The sequence below is a fragment of the Callithrix jacchus genome, chromosome 17, assembly GCF_049354715.1.
Source record: "Callithrix jacchus isolate 240 chromosome 17, calJac240_pri, whole genome shotgun sequence".
NCBI classification, from domain to species: Eukaryota; Metazoa; Chordata; class Mammalia; order Primates; family Cebidae; genus Callithrix; species Callithrix jacchus.
The window spans coordinates 78,263,101-78,282,977 of NC_133518.1; the positions used below are offsets into that span (position 1 = coordinate 78,263,101).

Genomic DNA, 19,877 nt, shown 5'->3' on the forward strand with positions numbered 1-19,877 from the left:
TCTGTTTAAGTGTTTGGATTTAAAGCCTGTTGTTGGGGCTGGGTTAGGAGGCAGACTGATAGTAGGATTATAATAAACATTAATCAGTTCCTTAATCTCACGTTCTGCCCATACTTGGATGGATAGTGCACATTGCAAAGTCATAACTCATTTCATGAGGAATCATGATAACTTAGAACACCAAGAGGCATTTTTTTTTTCTTTAGGTCACTTTAGCTTCAGAACATTTTTTTCTATTTTACGAATATGTTTGCCCTAGATAAGTAAAGTGACAGCCTCTTGATGCCTAATAATCCAGCGGATTTTTAAAATTTTTTTTGAGACAGCCTTGCTGTGTCGCCCAGGCTTTTTTTGTATTTTTAGTAGAGATGGGGTTTTGCTGTGTTGGCCAGGCTGGTCTTGAACTCCTCACCTCAGGTGATCCCCCTACCTCAGCCTCCCAACCTGCTGGGATTACAGACGTGAGCTACGACGCCTGGCCTTTTTTCTTGAGGCAGCCTTTGATGCCTAGGCTGGAGTGCAGTGGCAAGATTTTGGCTCACTGCAACCTCCACTTCTTGGTTCAAGGCATTCTCCTGCCCCAGCCTCCTGCGTAGCTGGGGCTACAGGTGTGTGCCAGCATGCCCGGCTAGTTTTTGTATTTTTAGTAGAGATGGGGTTTTACTGTGTTGGCCATGCTGGTCTTGAACTCCTGAGCTCAGGTGATCCACCCACCTTGACCTCCCAAATGCTGGGAATAACAGGCGTAAGCCACCATGCCTGCGCAAATTTTCTTATAAAAAACAAGTATAAAAATCACAACACAGCCCCAGGGGATTCTGAGATCGAGTGCTCACGGTGGTCAGGCTATAGATTGGTTTTGTATGTTTTTAGGAAGACGTAGGGTAACAATACATGTAAGATGTACAGGGGCTCAATCCGCAAAGGAGACAACTCCAAGTGGGGAGTGCGGAGGGACCTTCTGGGTACATAGGTTGAGCATATTTCTAATCCAAAAAGTTTCAACAGCTGGAACTGAGCTGTGACATTGCAATTGGAAATCCTTAGCCTAGCCTCTTGGTGGGTTATAGTCATTGCAGTTACACAGCAGTGTGTAAGGAAGACATACTTAAGGATAGGTGCATATGAAGCATAAATGGATTTCCTGTATAGACCTAGGTCCCATCCCCAAAATGTCAACATCAGAACACATCTCATCCGAAGCATTTCAGATAAGGGATACTCAGCCTGTATATAGTAGACTGGACTTCTGGTTCTGTCTACTACAAGATTTAGATAATTTGGGGCAGTAAAAGATCCTGGATAGATTTGAATACTACAAAGCTGTACACGAAACAGCCTCGCTGTGTCTCCCAGGCCAGAGTGCAGTGGCACAACCTGCGCACTGTGACCTCCAACTCCCAAGTTGAAGCGATTCTCCTACCTCAGCCTCCTGAGTAGCTGGGGTTACATGCATGTGCCACCATACCCGGCTAATTTTGTATTTTTAGTAGAGACCAGGTTTTGTCATGTCAGCCAGGCTGATCTCAAACTCCTGACTTAAGGTGATCTGTCTGCCTTGGCCTCCCAAAGTGCTGGGATTACAGACGTTAAGTCACCATGCCCGGCCAGGAATGTGTTTTAAATGCTCATTTTCTAACCAAAAGCTGAATTCAAGTTTTACCGAGGTAAAGGAAAAAGCACGTTGAGTTGCTTGATAATAGGCAAGTGGTACGGTGTAATAAGGAAAATATGGACAATTTGGGATTACTAGTTCTACACTGAGAATCAAAACCCCGTCTCTACCAAAAATAAAAATATATAGCCGGGTGTGGTGGTGGATGCCTATAATCAATCCCAGCCACTTGGGAGGCCAAGGCTGGAGAATCGCTTGAACCCAGTGGGTGGAGGTTGCAGTGAGCCAAGATTGCGCTACTTCAGCCTGGGTGAAAAAGTAAAACTCCATCTCAGAAAATAAAAAAGAGAAAGATTAGCCAGGTGTGGTGATGTGTGCCTGTACTTGCAGCTTCTCAGGAGGCTGAGGTGGGATGATTCCTTGAGCTTGGGAGTTAAGAGAATGTAGTGAGCCACGATGATGCTAATGTACTCCAACCTGGGTGACAAAATAGTATCTTTTTTTTTTTTCTAAAAAAAAAAAAAAGTTTTAGGGGCAGCTATTCTCAAATCTGAAAAGGGAAAATAGCTAAAAGATCCAGGTGCTTCTGAAGGGTTTTGCAAAGCAGAACAATTCACATCCAGACTTGAGTTTTAAATCATCCTGTCTGCAGTGTGGAAAGAAAGGATTTGGAGGGGTCTATACTGGAGACCAGAGAAGACAGTAATCCAGGGGAAAGAAGATGCAGAGGAAGAGTCAGTGATGACTACCAGATGACTGAGTTGCTTGGGTGGATGCAAACTGGTGCATTCACTGAAGTGGGGAAACCCTGGAGGAGGAACGGGGGATGAGGGAAGGATGACGAGATTAATTTGGAACATTTCAAATTTTAGGCTCTTGTGGAATAATCAAGTAGAAATCAACAGGCAGTTTGAAATCCAGACCTCTAGCTCCAAGCTAGCTGCACAATGCCTGGCCAATAGGAGGCACTATTGCCATGACTATTAGTAAACCTGTACTGCACAAAGAGATATGGGAGTGAGTGTCTTACAGGAGAGATGTGAGATATGCAAGAATAATGTCAGCAGTAATATAGCGCTTATTTTGACTTCTTTTGGTACAGAACTGGACTCTGTCCATAAAAAGAATCAAACTAAAATATTTAAAGAGATTTGTTCTGAGCTAAATATGAGGACCAGTGACCCACAACACAGCCCCAGGGGGTCCTGAGATCTTGTGCTCAAGGTGTTCAGGCTACAGCTTGGTTTTATATGTTTTAGGAAGACGTAAGAAATCAATACATGTAAGATGTACGTTGACTCAATTCACAAAAGAGGGACAACTCCAAGTGGGGAGTGTGGGGGCACCTTCCAGGTCATAGGCGGATTCAAAGGTTTCTAGCTGGCACTTAGTTGACAGAGTTATTACTGAAAGACCTGGAATCGATAGAAGGGAATGTCTGAGTTAAGGAGTTTTAGAAACCAGCGTTCTTACTATGCAGATGAAACCGCCAGCTAGCAGGCTTCAGAGAGAAACGTTTGTAAATGTTTCTTATCAGACTTCAAAAGGTGCCACACTCTCTTAGATCCAGATTCTCTCCTGGATCAAGGAAAAGACCTTGAAAGTGAAGGGGACTCTTTACAGGATGTAGATTTTCACCACCAGCGACAGCTTTACAGGGCCATTTCAAAATATGTCAAAGAAATATATTTTAGGGTAAAATACTTCCATTTCTTTCAGGGCCTGCTAGCTGTCATGTGAGACTACAGAGTCAGGTTGGAATTTGGTGTCTTATTGCTATATAGAGTTTTAGTCAGTCTCGAGATCTCTGTCTTAATGCTAATGCTGATCTGTAGTTCCTGAATTCCAAGTCCAGCCTCTCTACTTCCCATCAGATTTTCTTTGGAATGCTTTTGGCTGAGAGCAGTGGTCCATTCAGTTAGAATTTTATTTTTGGTTTACAAAACTGTTGCATGAATTGACTCAGTTAATGCACTGAGTTTATAAATTACAAACTTTTACCATTCTCAAACGAGTTGTGTATGACTTGAGCAAGTCCATACAGAGTGGAGCCAGGAACGCAGCCAGCAAGAGTGCAGACCCCATGGTCTTAGGTCACAGTCATTAAGTGGGAGACAGGGGCTATAAAGCCATTGGAAGGTTGTTAGGAATTAAGTAAATTAGGTAAGAAGTTAGGAATTAAGTTAATTACGTTAGGAATTAATTGTTTTTGTTTTTGTTTTTGGAGACGGAGTTTTGCTCTTGTTACCCAGGCTGGAGCGCAATGGCGCAATCTCGGCTCACCGCAACCTCCGCCTCCTGGGTTCAGGCAATTCTCCTGCCTCAGCCTCCTGAGTAGCTGGGATTACAGGCACGCGCCACCATGCCCTGCTAATTTTTGTATTTTTAGTAGAGACGGGGTTTCACCATGTTGACCAGGATGGTCTCGATCTGCCGACCTCGTGATCCACCCGCCTTGGCCTCCCAAAGTGCTGGGATTACGGCGTGAGCCACCGCGCCCGGCCGTCATTTTTGTATTTTTAGTAGAGACGGGGTTTCACCTTGTTAACCAGGATGGTCTCGATCTCTTGACCTTGTGATCCACCCGCCTCGGCCTCCCAAAGTGCTGGGATTACAGGCGTGAGCCACCGCGCCCGGCCGTAGGAATTAATTGTTAAATATGGAGGAATTTATCATGTAGTTGGGGTACCAAGCCGTAAGAGAAAATAAAAAACCAGGCGCGGCCGGGCGCAGCGGCTTACGTCTGTGAGGCCGAGGTGGATCCGCTTGATCTCAGGAGTTCGAGACCAGGCTGCGCAATATAGCGAGATCCCCAATTTCAATAGAAAATAGAAAACAAACCAGGCGCAGAGCGATTGTGGGGAAGGCAAGGCAAGGGTGGGAGTTTGGCTTCGGGGGGACCATAGAGAAGGGCCAGCCTCCCGGCTTCCTAGAGAGGCAGTAGGGACCGACTGCCGGCCGCTAGTGCTTCTGCCTTGGCCACCTGGCGAACGCTCGGGTAGAGTTTCCTGGTCTTCCCTCTCTCGGCCACCTGTTCTGGAGGTCGGGCGTTGGGCCCTTGCAGAGGTCGCCCGAGCCTGGGCCCAGCACCCCGTCCTCAGATGCAATCGACCTTGCCGCTCTGAAGAGCTGGCCTGATGTCCTCTGGGCGGCGGTATTCATGGGGAGGATGGGAGCTGTGACTATAGGGTCCCCTGCTTCCTGGGGTGGAGCGTTCAGATCCCGGTTAGGTCTTCGGTCAGCATCACCCACTGGGACATTGAGCGTCTCACCCTTGTCACCCAGGGCTAGGTCACCACTTACATTTTGTGTGCAGCCTGTGGTTTGTTTAGGGGTCCCCGTTACATCCTGCTCTCTCTCCAGAGACTTGTTTTGGATTGCCATGATCCCTAGCAGCATTCAGTACAAACTATTTAGTAATGTATTCATAGTGGGGCCAAGAATATTTTTTCTAAACAGCCACGAATCCACTGCAGTACCTGACTCGTATTTTACAGATATTCTTTCTAGAGTTTCCAGTGTCACCAAGCAGATCCACAGGAGAATATGCAGAAGGAGCATTTGCAGCATCCCATGAATCAGTGGAGAGGGTGAATGGGAGCAGCTACTGTGCTAAGAACATCTGCAGTGCTAATGGCAGGAGACAGAGGGAAGAGGTGGAAGTGTAGGAGACAAGACAGTCTCACTGAGGTTCTCTCTTAGCTCCACAGGTTCTTGCTTTTCCAAACCTAGAGGGCAGTGCATGAAGCCAGGGGTCATCAGCCATGCTCCAGACACTGTGGTTCCAGGTGAGCAGAGCTTTCTTTCAGCTTTCCATACTCAGAACAGATTTGGAAAGTCAGCACAGGCCTAGAAGCCTGACTTGGACAGTCCCATGCTCAGTTGACCATCCTTCATAGAGTATGGCAAAAGAGTATGCGAGGGGTTTGATGATGAGAGTTGGTGAATTTGAGAGGGTCAGGTAGGTTGGAAATGAAGGAATTAATTATCCTAGAAAGTGAGAGTCTACATCCACAAGAACTGAAAGCGTGGCCTGGAGATGAGCAGCTTTTGCATTATAGAGGGTGCTTGTTAGGCAAAATGTCTGATCTCCTGAATCAGAACCTACATTTTTACTAAATCTGGAAAATTAAGGGGCAAATTAAAATTTGAGGAGTGCTTGTCTGCGTCACAATACACAAAGAAAAGACACTTCTGAGGTTAAATAGACACTTCCAAGGGAGGAGTTTGCCCTGCAGACCATTCAGCGAAGGCAGAACTGGAAGTATTTGGAAGGTGTGGATTGATGAGGGAGGTGTATTTTTAGAGGAATGATGAGTTTGGAGCTGAAGCCAGTGCCTTTAGCTCAATGCGAAGACATCAGTCTAACCTCTGTGAGACTGCAGCCTTTCTTGGCACAAATTCATGTAGCATTGGGAACACTTGTCCCTCCAGAGTTCTTGGTGGTAGTTGATGGTTTTACTGGGTTTTTCTCCAGTGTCCTAGATCGTGTAATGAGAAAGCTGAGTTTATCATGTAGCGGATGTAACATGTAACGAGAAAGCCCCATCCCAAGGACTGAAAAGCAATGTGTGTGTCCTTCTTTTTGGGGATATTGGACCATCCACTACTGTTGGAGCACTTTGGCAAAAATTTATTCTTGCAAGTCAGGAAGTGTTTAAATATCTGTGGGGGTAGGCTGTGCTTTGCGTGAAGTGCAGTAATCACTTAGGATTAGATTCCACAAAGAGGACCCCAAGTGACAGTGGATTAAACAAGGTAAACGCTTCTCTCCCATACAGAAGTGTCTAGAGTCAATCCAGGGCTAGTGTGGATGCTCTCAGGCCCTGTCTTTCTGCTCTACCGTCCTAGCAGCATTTCATATGTTCTAGGCCACTTTATTGTCCAAAGTAGCTGCTTGATCTCTAGCCATCGTGTGTGCCTTCCAGCTAGAAGAGGAGCCGCCAAAAGAACATGAACCTCTCTTGTAGGAACCTTCCCATAATTCCCCAACAATATTTCTAATTGCATTTCATTGGCCCCACTTGGTTGCCAGGGCTGAGTGCAACCTCAGGTATAATTAGGGTTCCAGTACTAAGAAAGAAAGGGGGGGTGTGCGCGCACACACCCACACACACACTTGTCAGTCTTTGCTACAATCTCTAAGAGGAACATTTGTCACTTAGAATCTTCTAGGAAGTTCTTCCAATCTCATTTGTGGTTGTAGTAAGAGCTGAGATTTATATGATATCATGTGCCAGGTGATATCTTAGTGCTTCACAGATAATAATTTATGCCATCCTTGTAAAAGTCCTATCAAATAGTTATTATTATCGCAGTTTTACAAATGGGGCAGCTGAGGTAGAGAAAGTTTAATTGTCTCATCCGAGATTAACAGCTGATGCGTATTAGAGATGCTATTTGAACCTAGGGAGTCTGGCTTAGAGCAGGGCTTTTCAACCTTGGCAGCATTTACATTTGGGCCAGATAATTCTTTGTTTGTGCATTATGGGATGTTCAGCAATAGTCCTGGCCTACTATCTACTAGATGCCAGTAGCTCTACTGTTACCACCACACTGAGCTGTGACAACTAAAAATGTCTCCAGACGTTGCCACCTACTCCCTGGGGGACAAAATGGCCCCATGTTGAGGACCACAGCTCTAACTTCCGTGCCATTCGCCACTATGTTGTGCTGCCTCTGTAACCCACTTCCAGAGAAGGGAGTCAGCAGCCCCACTTAATGAAGAAAGTGAGTGCAGGTAAAGGACAGAAGAAGGGTGACCACAGAGAGAGCAGGATCTGAGGAAGCTAAGTGTTTCAGAAAGCAAGGAACCAAAGGATGCGCTGATAATCAGAGCAGTGTTTCAGAGGCATGGAGATGTGAGGCCCGTGTTTCCAGTTGCTGACTCTGAAGGAAGTCAGACAAGGGTGTTAACAGCTGTATCTATTCCGCACTGTCCAGTAAGGTACTCCCTAGCCACATGTGCCTATTTAAATTAAAATCAATTAAAAAAACATTCAGTTCCCCAGTCACGCCAGCCACATTTGAACTTCCTGGTTAAGGGGTTTTATCTGATTACTGTATAATTACTGTTTCCCTTTTGGAACTAATAAGCAGTCTATGAGAAGACATTTAAGATCATGCAAATATTCTGCTTCTCATCAAAATTTCCTCCTAGATTTAGCATCCATTGATGATTTTTGTTGTTGATGATCTTTACAATGAGGACTGCAAATCTTCTAGTACTTCATGTTATATTTCTTCACTCGGAAGAGACTTAAGTACAAAGAGAAGCTTGTTGACATGATGGACTGAGAAAGACTACAGTGTGAGTCAGAGAGATGTTACAGTGGGACAAATTTATATAAAAGTGGTCAGCCCATTTTGACATTTTTGCTTCCATATACACCCTTGTAATAAATACTCAAAGAGGACTCGTTTTAGTCTATTTCAAAGTGCTTAATAATGCTGATTCCCATCAAATTCTTATTTCACAGATGTGCTATAATGATTGAGCAAATTGGTTTAAAAGTAACTGACACAGGGACAAAGCTCTAAACAGCTTGTGATGGTTTCCTTCTTCTTTGAGAAGCTGGAGGTGGTTTTAATGGGAAGCAGAAAGAGAGACACACAGTGAAGAGGACAGCATTGGCTGGGCGCAGTGGCTCACGCTTATAACGTAATCCCAGCACTTTGGGAGGCCGAGGCAGGCAGATCGCCTGAGGTCAGGAGTTTGAGATCAGCCTGGGCAGCATGGTAAAACCCCATCTCTACTAAAAATACAAAAATTAGCTGGGATATGGTGGCGGGCATCTGTAATCCCAGCTACTAGGGAGGCTGAGGCAGGAAAATCACTTGAACCTGGGAGGTGACGGAAGCAGTGAGTGGAGATGGTGCCATTGCACTCCAGTTTGGGTGATAGAGCTGGACTCTGTCTCAAAAAAAAGAGGACAGCAGTGGGCAGATCTCTGCAGAAGGATGGGAGCTTGCCAACCTGTCCTGGAGTGAAGTGTGTTAGGAGACAAAGAAGTAACACTGCACATCACCTTCAAAGGAGGAAGAAGAATTTTTTTTTTTTTTTTGAAACAGAGTTTCAGTCTTGTTTCCCAGGCTGTAGTACAATGACACAGTCTCGACTCGCTGCAACCTCCGCCTCCTGGGTTCAAGCGATTCTCCTGCTTTAGCTTCCTAAGTAGCTTGGATTATAGGCATACACTGTCACACCCAACTAATTTTGTATTTTCAGTAGAGGCGGGGTCTCTCCATGTTGGTCAGGCTGGTCTTGAACTCCCGACCTCCGGTGATCTGCCTGGCCCAGCCTCCCAAAGTGCTGGGATTACAGGCGTGAGCCAACATATCCAGCCACGGGAGAACTGTTAATAGCTTCTGATAAGGCAAGATGATAGAAAGGGGAGAAATATCCAGGATAAAAGGAACCTTATCCCCGTGAAATCACCCCCTATCTGTAGCAGAAGACGTAGAGGAGGAAGACCAGAAAGAAGCTGAGTGGAAGGCCATGATAGGTGCTTCAGGATGGATGGAGGCAGGGTGAAAGATGGTTACATGCTATGGCTGATTTAGAAAGCATGCCAGAAAATATACCTGGCCTGTGGAACCAGCCATGGGTTGACGTGATCACCAAGCAGAGAACAGCAGGTGCTGGGCTGTGCGCTTAGGATGATAGTATTAGGGCCGCAGAGGTATGCACATGGAAAGTTGGAATGCTGACTCAGGGCTGTCCAAGCTGGGGTGCTGTGAGGCTCTCCTTGCCAGTACAAACCTTCCGTGGGGCTCAGTGCCATGGATTCCAGGAAATTTATCCCTTTCCTGGAATTCAGGCCTCTCCCTGTGTTCTTACACAGGGCTCGAGCAGGAACTTGTTTCAGAAGCCAGTGACCTTTGAGGATGTGGCTGTGTATTTCACCCAGAATGAATGGGCCAGCCTGCACCCTACTCAGAGGGCCCTGTACAGGGAGGTGATGCTGGAGAACTATGCAAATGTAACTTCCTGGTGTAAGTCCTTCTTTCTCTCTGAAACTCGGCTTCTGCCCTTGGGGACTACTAGATTCCTCCTTAGCAGATCTAGGATCTCGAATACCATCAGAATTGTTGCCCTATGGGTTGAGCTCCCAAATCCCCTGTGCCAGGAGTAGCTGGATGGAGAAAGAGCTGGGTTCACTTAGGTGTCTAACAGCACTTTCCTCTTCCCTGATTCCTAATGGAGACTTAATGCAGGGGGGCTTTCCTGGGTACAGAGAGAACTGAGAAGGTTCCTGGTGCACTGCCTTCATTCCTTCCATCTTCCAGTTCCTGGGAGCTGATTTTGGCTCTATTGACTATCTGTGAGTCCCCTAGGGCCCTCGTGTACACCCCTCCAGAAACTGTGGGAGCTTTCTGTCCTCTTAGAGGCCAGAGCAAGCTTCAAGCCCTTCCTTAGATTCTGCAGATTCACTTCTCTCTGATTTCACTTAGTCTGGGGCATCCTCTTTTATTTTTACCTGGCAAAGCAGAGAGAGGAAAGTCACTGGTGATTCTCCTCAGCCTCCTGTTCCTTTTGTTTCTCCTCTAGCAGCATTTCCATTCCCCAAACCTGATCTGGTATTCCAGCTGGACCAAGGAGAGGCAGCCTGGGGCCCAGACCCCTGCACACTTAGTGGGGAGAAGCCCAGACCCCTGGACACTTAGTGGGGAAGAAGCCCTGAGAGGCATAGGTGAGCGGGAAAACCCACCATCCTTCATTCTAGCTTTGGGGCCCAGACCCCTGGACACTTAGTGGGGAGAAGCCCTGAGAGGAAAACCCACCATCCTTCATTCTAGCTCTGGGGCCCAGACCCCTGGACACTTAGTGGGGAGAAGCCCTGAGAGGAAAACCCACCATCCTTCATTCTAGCTTTGGGGCCTAGACCCCTGGACACGTAGTGGGGAGAAACCCTGAGAGGCCTGTGCACAGGTGAGCAGGAAAACCCACCATCCTTCATTCTAGCTCTGGGGCCCAGACCCCTGCACACTTAGTGGGGAGAAGCCCTGAGAGGCCTGTAACCTACCATCCTTCATTCTAGTTCTGGGGCCCAGACCCCTGGACACTTAGTGGGGAGAAACCCTGAGAGGCCTGTGCACAGGTGAGCAGGAAAACCCACCATCCTTCATTCTAGCTCTGGGGCCCAGATCCCTGCACCCTTAGTGGGGAAGAAGCCCTGAGAGGCCTGTGCACAGGTGAGCGGGAAAACCCACCATCCTTCATTCTAGCTTTGCCTCCACCTTTCTGTTAACAATTTAGCATGAAAAAGGTTCTTCTTTGTCCTATGATGGTTGTGGGGATGAAAATAGTCAAAGAAGTGTTGCTTACCAGAACTTCATCCCCAAACTAGAAAAGACCAGTCCAGCCATTTTATTTTCTGCCATTTTTATTTGTAAAGCTAAAGGATTTCAGGCCAGGTGTAGTGGCTTACACCGATATCCTGGCACTTTGGGAGACCAAGGTGGGAGGGTGCTTGAGTCCAAGAGTTTGAGACCAGCCTGGACAACATAGCAAGACCCTGTCTCTACAAAAAAAACCAAAAAAATTAGCTGGGCATGGTGGCATGTGCCTGTAGTGCCAGCTACTCAGGAGGCTGAGGCTGGAGAATCCCTTGAGCCAGGAGTTTGAGGTTGCAGTGAGCTAGGATCACACCATTCTACTCCAGCCTGGGTGACAGAGCAAGACCCTATCTGTAATCTATCTATCTATACATATACATACATATACATATACATATACATACACATACATATACATATATGTATATATTTCAGACAGACTTCTGTTGGTTGGTCAGCTCAGGAATATAAATACAATATAGTAAGAACTTGGTTTTCTTTCTTTTTTTTTCTTTGAGACAGAGTCTCGCTCTATTGCCCAGGCTAGACTATAGTGGCGTGATCTCGGCTCACCACAACCTCTGCTTCCTGGGTTCAAGTGATTCTTCTTCCTCAGCCTCCCAAGTAGCTGGGACTTAAGGCACACGCAACCATGCCTGGCTAATTTTTGTATTTTTAGTAGAGACAGGGTTTCACCATGTTGACCAGGCTGGTCTCGAACTCCTGACCTTGTGATCCACCTTCCTTGGCCTCCCAACATGCTGGGATTACAGGCATGAGCCACTGCACCCAGCCACGAACTTGGCTTCTTATTGATTAACTGACTGATTGATTGAGACAGAGTCTCACTCTGTCGCCCAGGCTGGAGTGTAGTGGCACTATCTCAGCTCATTGCAACCTCTGCCTCCCAGGCTCAAGCGATTGTCCTGCCTCAGCCTCCCAAGTAGCTGGGATTACAGGCGCCCACCACCATGCCCGGCTAATTTTTGTAATTTTAGTAGAGAGAGGGTTTCACCATTTTGCCCAGATTGGTCTTAAACTCCTGACCTCAAGTGATTCACCTGCCTCGGCCTCCCCAAGTGCTGGGATTACAGGTGTGAGCGACCGTGCTCAGCTAGAAGTTGTTTTTGTAAGAACATGTGTGTGTGTGTGTGTGTGTGTGTAAAACTATATATCTAAGTGGAATTTTTCTGAATTCCTAAACACTGAATTTTACATTGGCTTTTGAAAGAAAGCTTGTTTCTATATTGGGAATAAACAGTTTTCTTTTATGAAAGATACTGAATTGAGATAAATGTAAAGACCAATCAGAGATTTGATATACAGCCTTCCTCATTCGATTGCTCGGTTCTCATATTCCGTCAATCTTGTATGGTATTCGGAGCCGCTATAAGGCAAACGCTCCTTTCTAATTCCCCCACTTCTGCCTTAATCTGTGCCTTAAATTGACCAGCATTTGAGGTGATCCAGCGGCTTTCCTGGCATCCTTCCTGCAGTCCTTAGTGTCGCCTCTTGCCACAGGTGCACATGGTTGTTTAGCCAGAAGAATCACATGAGCACCTGAAGTGTGCCTAGGGCAACTGAGGAACTGAGTTTTTGATTTTATTCCATTTTAATTCATTGACATTGAAACAGCCACATGTGGCTAGTGGCCGCCTTTTGGGAAGGTGCAGCCTTGAACACTGAAAAGAGCAGCCTCAATCTGTCTTATCTAGTTTATGGAGTAGTAAACTTCAAACTCTGGTATGTATCAGAATTACTTGCAGAACTTATTAAAACACAATTGCCAGGTGACACCTCCAGAGATTCAAATTCAGTAGACTGGGGCGGGCCTGGGAATTTGCATTTTGTTTTTCAAGATAGGGTCTTGTTATTTTGCCTAGTCTGGTCTCAAATTCCTGGGCTCAAGTGATTGTCCCACTTCAGCCTCTCAATTAGGTGGGACTACTGGCACATGCCACCAAACCCAGCCCCAGTGATTTGCATTTCTAAGAGGTTCTCAGACGATGCTGGTTCAGGGACCACCATTTGAGACCACTGTTCTTGAACATTTAGAACCATATTCTTTAAACTCTGGGTCGCAACTCATCAATAAGTTGTTACCAGCATTTGAAAATTAGATTAGACTGTACTAGCTATAAATAAAGTCTAAAATACTATAAAGCCTATTGTGAATGCATCACTTTTTTTTTTTTGAGACAGAGTCTTGCTCTGTCCGCCAGACTGGAGTGCATTGGTGCGATCTCGGCTCACTGCAATCTCCATCACTCAGGTTCAAGTGATTCTCATGCCTCAGCCTCCCAAGTAGCTGGGATTACAGGTGCCTGCTACCACGCCCAGCTAATTTTTTGTATTTTTAATAGAGACGAGGTTTCACAGGGTTGGCTAGGCTGATCTTGAATTCCTGACCTCAGATGATCCGCCCACTTTGGCCTCCCAAAGTGCTGGGATTACAGACATGAGCCACCACGCCCGGCGTGAATACATCGCTTTTTTTTTTTTTTTTTTTTGGGGGGTCGGGGGAGGAAGGCAGGAAGGGAGGGAAGAAGGACGGTAGGGAGGAAGGAAGGGATGAAGGAAGGAAGGAAGGAAGGAAGGGAGGAAGCGGGGAGGGAGGGAGGGAGGGAAGGGAAGGAAGGAAATCAAGCAATGAGAGAGACATTGCCGACCTGGATCTAGAGGTTTACAAGTTTATTTTTTTTTTTTTTGAGAGAAGGAAAGAAAAAAAAAATAAGTAAAGGAGAGGAAGAAAGAGGAAGAGAAAGAGGGAGAGTAAATGGAAATATTGCTTTATTTTGAAAAAAATTGAGTATTAATAATGGCCAATCAATGTTTCATTTAAACTTATGGGTAGGTGTGATGTGGTATTGACAAGAATGTATATTTTGTGTATTTGAAGTGGAGAGCTCTATGAATATTTATTAAGTTTACTTGTTCCGGATCTGAGTTCGAGTCCTTGATATCCTTATTAATTTTCTGTCTCATTGAATCTAAGTCTCGTGTCTGGGTGTTAGGATCGTTAGCTCTTGTTGTTGCATTGATCCTTTTACCACTATATCTTTTTTGCTTTAAAATCTATTTTCTCCGATACGAGAATTGCAACTCCTGCTTTTTATTTATTTATTATTTATTTTTGACAACTTAGAGTGGAGCATGAGTGAATTAATGGAACTAAATAATACAATACAGGAACTCCGAGAAGTATGCACAGGTTTAAACACTCGAATTGTTCAAGCAGAATAAGGGATATCAGAGGTCAAAGTCCAACTTAATGAAATAAAACGTGAAGAAAAGATTAGAGAAAAAAGGATAAAAAGGAATGAGCAAAGTCTCCAAGAAATGTGGGACTATGTGAAAAGACCAAATTTACGTTTGATAGGTGTACCTGAATGCGACGGAGAGAATGAATCCAAGCTGGAAAATACCCTTCAGGATATTATTCAGGAAAATTTTCCTAAACTAGCAAAGCAGGTCAAAATTCAACCCCAGGAAATACAGAGAACACCACAAAGATATTCCTCAAGAAGAGCAACCCCAAGGCACATAATCATTAGATTCACCAGGGTTGAAACGAAGGAGAAAATACTAAGGGCAGCCAGAGAGAAAGGTCATGTTACCCACAAAGGCAAGCCTATCAGACTTACAGCAGATCTCTCAGCAGAAACTCTACAAGCCAGAAGAGAGTGGGGGCCAATATTCAACATCCTCAAAGAACAGAACCTTCAGCCCAGAATTTCATATCCAGCCAAACTAAGCTTCACAACTGAAGGAAAAATAAAATCTTTTATGAACAAGCAAGAACTCAGAGATTTTATTACCACCAGGCCTGCTTTACAATGCTTCTGAAAGAAGCATTACACACAGAAAGAAACAACCAGTATTAGCCTTTCTAAAAATACACCAAAAAGTAAAGAGCACCAACATAAAGAAGAATTTACACCAACAAATGGATACATCGCTCTTATTAAGGACATTGTTTCTGTTTCAGGTGTGTGAGTGAGGTGTGTGTGTGTCTGTATTGGTTTAGGATCCAAAATGTGAGTCATGGTCAACAAGGCTCAAAAAACATAAAAATGGGCCGGACGCAGGGGCTCAAGCCTGTAATCCCACCCAGCACTTTGGGAGGCTGAGGCGGGCGGATCATGAGGTCAGGAGATCAAGACCATCCTGGCCAACATAGTGAAACCCCGTCCCTACTAAAATATAAAAAATTAGCTGGGCATGGTGGCACGCATCTGTAGTCCCAGCTACTCGGGAGGCTGAGGCAGGAGAATTGCTTGAACCCGGGCGGCGGAGGTTGCAGTGAGCGGAGATCGCGCCACTGCACTCCAGCCTGGTGCCTGGCGCCTGGCGACAAACAAGACTCTGTCTCAAAAAAAAAAAACAAAAAAACATTAAAATGGAAGTTTCATTTGTCGTATTGCTGGTGCTTGACAAGGCAAAGAAGGTTTCTGTGTTATGGTGCTACCAGTGAAAGCATGATCCCCATATCCCAACTCCAACTGCCGTTTCCGTTCTGGGCAGATTCTTGGCTGGGCCTTCGTTTCTTTCAAAGGTTAGTCTCCCAGAGGACAGCACTTAGGTTCTAAAATTGTGGTGTTCTCATGAACCCTTCATAAACGGCAGTGTCATGAACTGCTTTCTGTCCAGCCAGGCTTGTGATAGAGAACTAGAGAACATTTCTTTAAAAATTACAGAGTGTTTTAAAGTCTTTGACAGGGTTTATGCCTTGATTGGGCTTGGAGGTCCACTGTCGCAGACAGCTCCCAGACCTCTGGGTACCATGTGGTGCTAGAGCTGCCTGCCCATCTTTCTCTTCTCCGGTTTAGAGATCGCTTTTCTCACCTTTGGCTTCCTCTGCTTTTCTTCATTGCTTCCCCTTCCTGCAACGTCACCCCATTCCCATTTTTCTTTATCCATTTGCCTCAGTCGGTATCTTCTGCCATCCACACTGTTTTTATCATTCATACGGGATTGCTTACCTTCTCCACCTCCAGTTTTTTTACTTTCCCTTTGAGGTACCATCAGGTGGCTATGTCTCTCTCAAAAAATTAATGTGTCTAGGGCAAGTTGATACTGATTAATCCCTTTCCCTTCTGGCATTCTCTTGTGTTTTCCTTTTATCATGCTAGATGGTAAAACCAAGACTAAGGCTAAGGAAGAAACTGCACAGCTAAACGTTTCTAAAGAATCAGAGTCCCGCAGACTGATAGTGGAGGGACTGCTGATGGACATTCCCCAGCACCCTGACTTCAAGGGCAGGTTAGGGAAGTCACAGCTCCATGATACAGGGAAGGAAACAAACATAGGAGATTGCACAGACTTGACAGTCCAGGATCATAAATCTTCCACCATTGAAAGGGAAGAGAGAGCCGGGAAATTGGAAGAAAGTAGTGTCAGCACACATCTCATTACAAAGCAGGACTTTGCTGAAGAACGGGTGTTTTATAAATGTAGCGAGTGTGGCAGTTACTACAACCCACATTCAGACTTTCACCAGCATCAGACAATTCACACTAGTGAAAAGCCCTACAAATGCAAAGAATGTGGGAGAACCTTCAGATATAACTCAAAACTGTCACGGCATCAGAAAATCCACACTGGAGAGAAACCATATTCATGTGAGGAATGCGGACAAGCCTTCAGTCAAAATTCCCACCTTCTTCAGCATCAGAAACTCAATGGTGGACAGAGGCCCTATGAATGTGCTGACTGTGGAAAAACCTTCAGCTATAATTCAAAACCGATTCGGCATCAGAGAATCCATACTGGGGAGAAGCCCTTTAAATGTAAGGAATGTGGGAAGGCCTTCAGGTGTAGCTATGACTGCTTCATCCATGAATGAATTCGCACTGGGGAGAAGCCCTATGAATGTAAGGAGTGCGGGAAGAGTTTTGAGTTCTAATACAGTCCTGATTCAGCATCAGAGAATGCACACTGGGGAGAAACCTTATGAATGTAAAGAGTGTGGCAAGGCCTTCCACCGCAGTTCGGTGTTTCTTCAGCACCAGAGGTTCCACACTGGGGAACAACTCTACAAATGTAACGAATGTTGGAAAACTTTCAGTTGTGGCTCCTGCTTCATAGTGCATCGGAGAATCCACACCGGGAAGAAGCCCTAGGAATGCCAGGAATGTGGGAAGACATTCAGTCAGAAGATCACTCTGGTTCAGCATCAGCGAGTTCACACTGGGGAGAAAGCTTTTGAGTGTAAGGAGTGCGGGAAAACCTTCAAATGGAATGCAAGTTTCATTCAGCATCAGAAGTGGCATACTAGGAAGAAAGTCATCGATGGAACAGGGCTATCTGCAGTTAAGCCCTACTGCCACTCTCCCGTCCTCTCTCCTCTGCCTCTCCAACATGCCTGCTCTACCCGGGCCCCACCAGAGCCTCCCTTATCTTCTTCACATGCAGTGATACTTCCTCCCTCTGTGCCTTTCTTCCTGCTGCTTCCCTCATCTGAAAAGGCCAGCCCTTCACCTGTCCAAATAGTACATTTCTTTCAGGATCTCACTTTTCCTGGGAGGTCATCCCCTCATAGCCTGAATCCTTTGTCTCACTCCCTGTGAGCCCCTCATGTTCTCAACACCCATTGCACCTCAAATTAGGGATTCCACTGGGCTCCTGGTTGTGGAATACTGATGTCTTCTGGTCTTGTTTAAGTTGTTATTGTTTTCCTAACTTCATTTTGAGTTCTCACGCTTGAGGACCGTATTGTTTTCCTAACTTCATTTTGAGTTCTCACGCTTGAGGACCGTATTGTTTTCCTAACTTCATTTTGAGTTCTCACACTTGAGGACCGTATTGTTTTCCTAACTTCATTTTGAGTTCTCACACTTGAGGACCGTATTGTTTTCCTAACTTCATTTTGAGTTCTCACGCTTGAGGACCGTATTGTTTTCCTAACTTCATTTTGAGTTCTCACACTTGAGGATGGTATTGTTTTCCTAACTTCATTTTGAGTTCTCACACTTGAGGACCGTATCGATGAGCGTCTTTTATTCCCCGGGTAGGAAATGGCAGTACTTCCTCTTCTTCATGTCCACGCTTGCGCCATATCATCACTCTGCATCTGCCTTCTGGGGCTGCTGGAGTTGGAAGAGTTTGCAGAACACTTTGGGGTTTGGGGCATATGGCATTGTGATTATGATGAGATGGGACATTATAATTAGAAAGTAGGAGAAGTGTAAAGCCTGTGGGAGAAGATAATCAGATAAAGTGTCCAATATTGCTTTCAGGGTTTCTTTTTTTTTTTTTGCCGGAGTTTCACTCTTGTTCCTCAGGCTGGAGTGCAAGGGTGTGATCTCAGCTCACTGTAACCTCTGCCTCTGGGGTTCAAGCAATTCTCATGCCTCAGCCTTCTGAGTAGTTGGGACCACAGGCATGCACCACCATGCCTGGCTAATTTTGTAGTTTTAGTAGAGACAAGGTTTCACTATGTTGGCCAGGCTGGCCTTAAACGCGTGACCTCAGGTGATTCACCCACCTCGGCCTCCCAAACTGCTGGGATTGCAGGTGTGAGCCAGCCTGCTTTCAGGATTTAAGGAGGGCCATTTGGTGGACCAGTGGCAAGGCTCACTGAAAGAATTTAAGACTTGAAATTTTTTATTACCTTGATAGTAATAAAAAATTATAAGCGTCCCATTTATGGAAAAAGAGAATGAAGTGATGAGTTGACACTGAGCAATAATGTAAAATTATGTCTTTGAACTTTATTAGGAGGCGATGTGGTTTTTCAGTTTGGGTTCCTTTTCTATTTTCTTTTTGCATTTTCCTATTTTTTGAGACAGGGTCTTGCTCTGTCACTCAGGCTGGAGTGCAGTGGTGTGATCATGGTCCACTGCAGTGCTGACCCTTGGGGCTCGAGCCGTCCTCCCAGCTCACCCTCTGAGAAGCTGGGAGGCTGACGTGGGAGGATGGCTTGCGCCCTGGGGCATACACCACCACACCCAGCTAATTTTTGTATATTTTTAGAGACAGGGTTGCTCCTCAGCCTGCTGGATGTGTTGAATTTTTGTATTTTTTAGAGACAGGGTTGCTCCTCAGCCTGCTGGATGTGTTGAATTTTTGTATTTTTTAGAGACGGGGTTGCTCCTCAGCCTGCTGGATGTGTTGAATTTTTGTATTTTTTAGAGACGGGGTTGCTCCTCAGTCTGCTGGATGTGCTGCGGTGCTCCGGCTGCTCACTGGGCCCGCTCCTCCAGACCCGGTCACTTCCTGTTTCTTCTTCCCACACTCTTGCTGCTGCTTCCCCACTTCCCGCTCACTCTTCTCTAGCCTTCTTCCAACCCTGAAGGGACCTGCTCCATCTCCCTCTACACTCTATTCTTGTCACACTGCTTGTGGAGACAAATAGCTCCTCTTTTGACCCACCCCGTTCATTACCAGCATCTTCCGTTTTCTGTGCGATCCTATTATCTGCATCTTCAGTTTTCTGCCCCTGTTTCCTCTGGCCCTTATGCAGCCATTTTAGAGTCTGCTAGTAACACTTGATTGACTTTCTCCTGTAGTTCAGCTAATGATTGAAATTTGGCTTTTCCTTTGCTTCTCTTTTTCTTTTTTTTCTTTTTTTGAGGCAATGTCTTGCTCTGTCACCCTGGCTGGAGTGCCGTGGCACCATCTTGGCTCACTGCAATCTCTGCCTCCTGGGTTCAAGTGATTCTCATGTCTCAGCCTCCCAGGTAGCTGGGACCACAGGCATACGCCTCCATGCCCAGCTAATTTTTGTATTTTTAGTAGAGACAGCGTTTTGCCATGTTGGCCAGGCTGATCTCAAACTCCTGACCTCAAGTGATCTGCCCACCTCGGCCTCCCAAAGTGCTAGGATTACAGGTGCGAGCCACCGTGTCTGGCCTTTTCTTTTCTTTTTGTTATATCACCAGATAAGACCAGAATTGTCATTAAGAAACCAACTTCGCCGGGC

At 45.7% G+C, this 19,877-nt stretch overlaps 1 protein-coding gene and 1 non-coding gene across 2 annotated transcripts; both read left to right on the forward strand.

The window, feature by feature from the left end:
- The first annotated feature begins 4,554 nt into the window (after positions 1-4,554).
- On the forward strand, positions 4,555-7,915 carry LOC103788916 (uncharacterized). The gene is made up of 3 exons (XR_013528772.1): positions 4,555-4,613; positions 5,318-5,403; positions 7,776-7,915. It is a non-coding gene; the product is annotated as an uncharacterized LOC103788916 (transcript).
- Positions 7,916-9,189: 1,274 nt separating this feature from the next.
- On the forward strand, positions 9,190-17,657 carry ZNF619 (zinc finger protein 619). Its single transcript, XM_078354732.1, is given in 7 exon segments — positions 9,190-9,610; positions 9,822-9,843; positions 9,845-9,939; positions 10,167-10,222; positions 10,750-10,810; positions 16,087-16,847; positions 16,849-17,657. Coding segments are annotated over 7 exon segments (1,962 nt in total). The 5' UTR covers positions 9,190-9,318; the 3' UTR covers positions 17,524-17,657.
- The last annotated feature ends 2,220 nt before the right edge of the window (positions 17,658-19,877 follow it).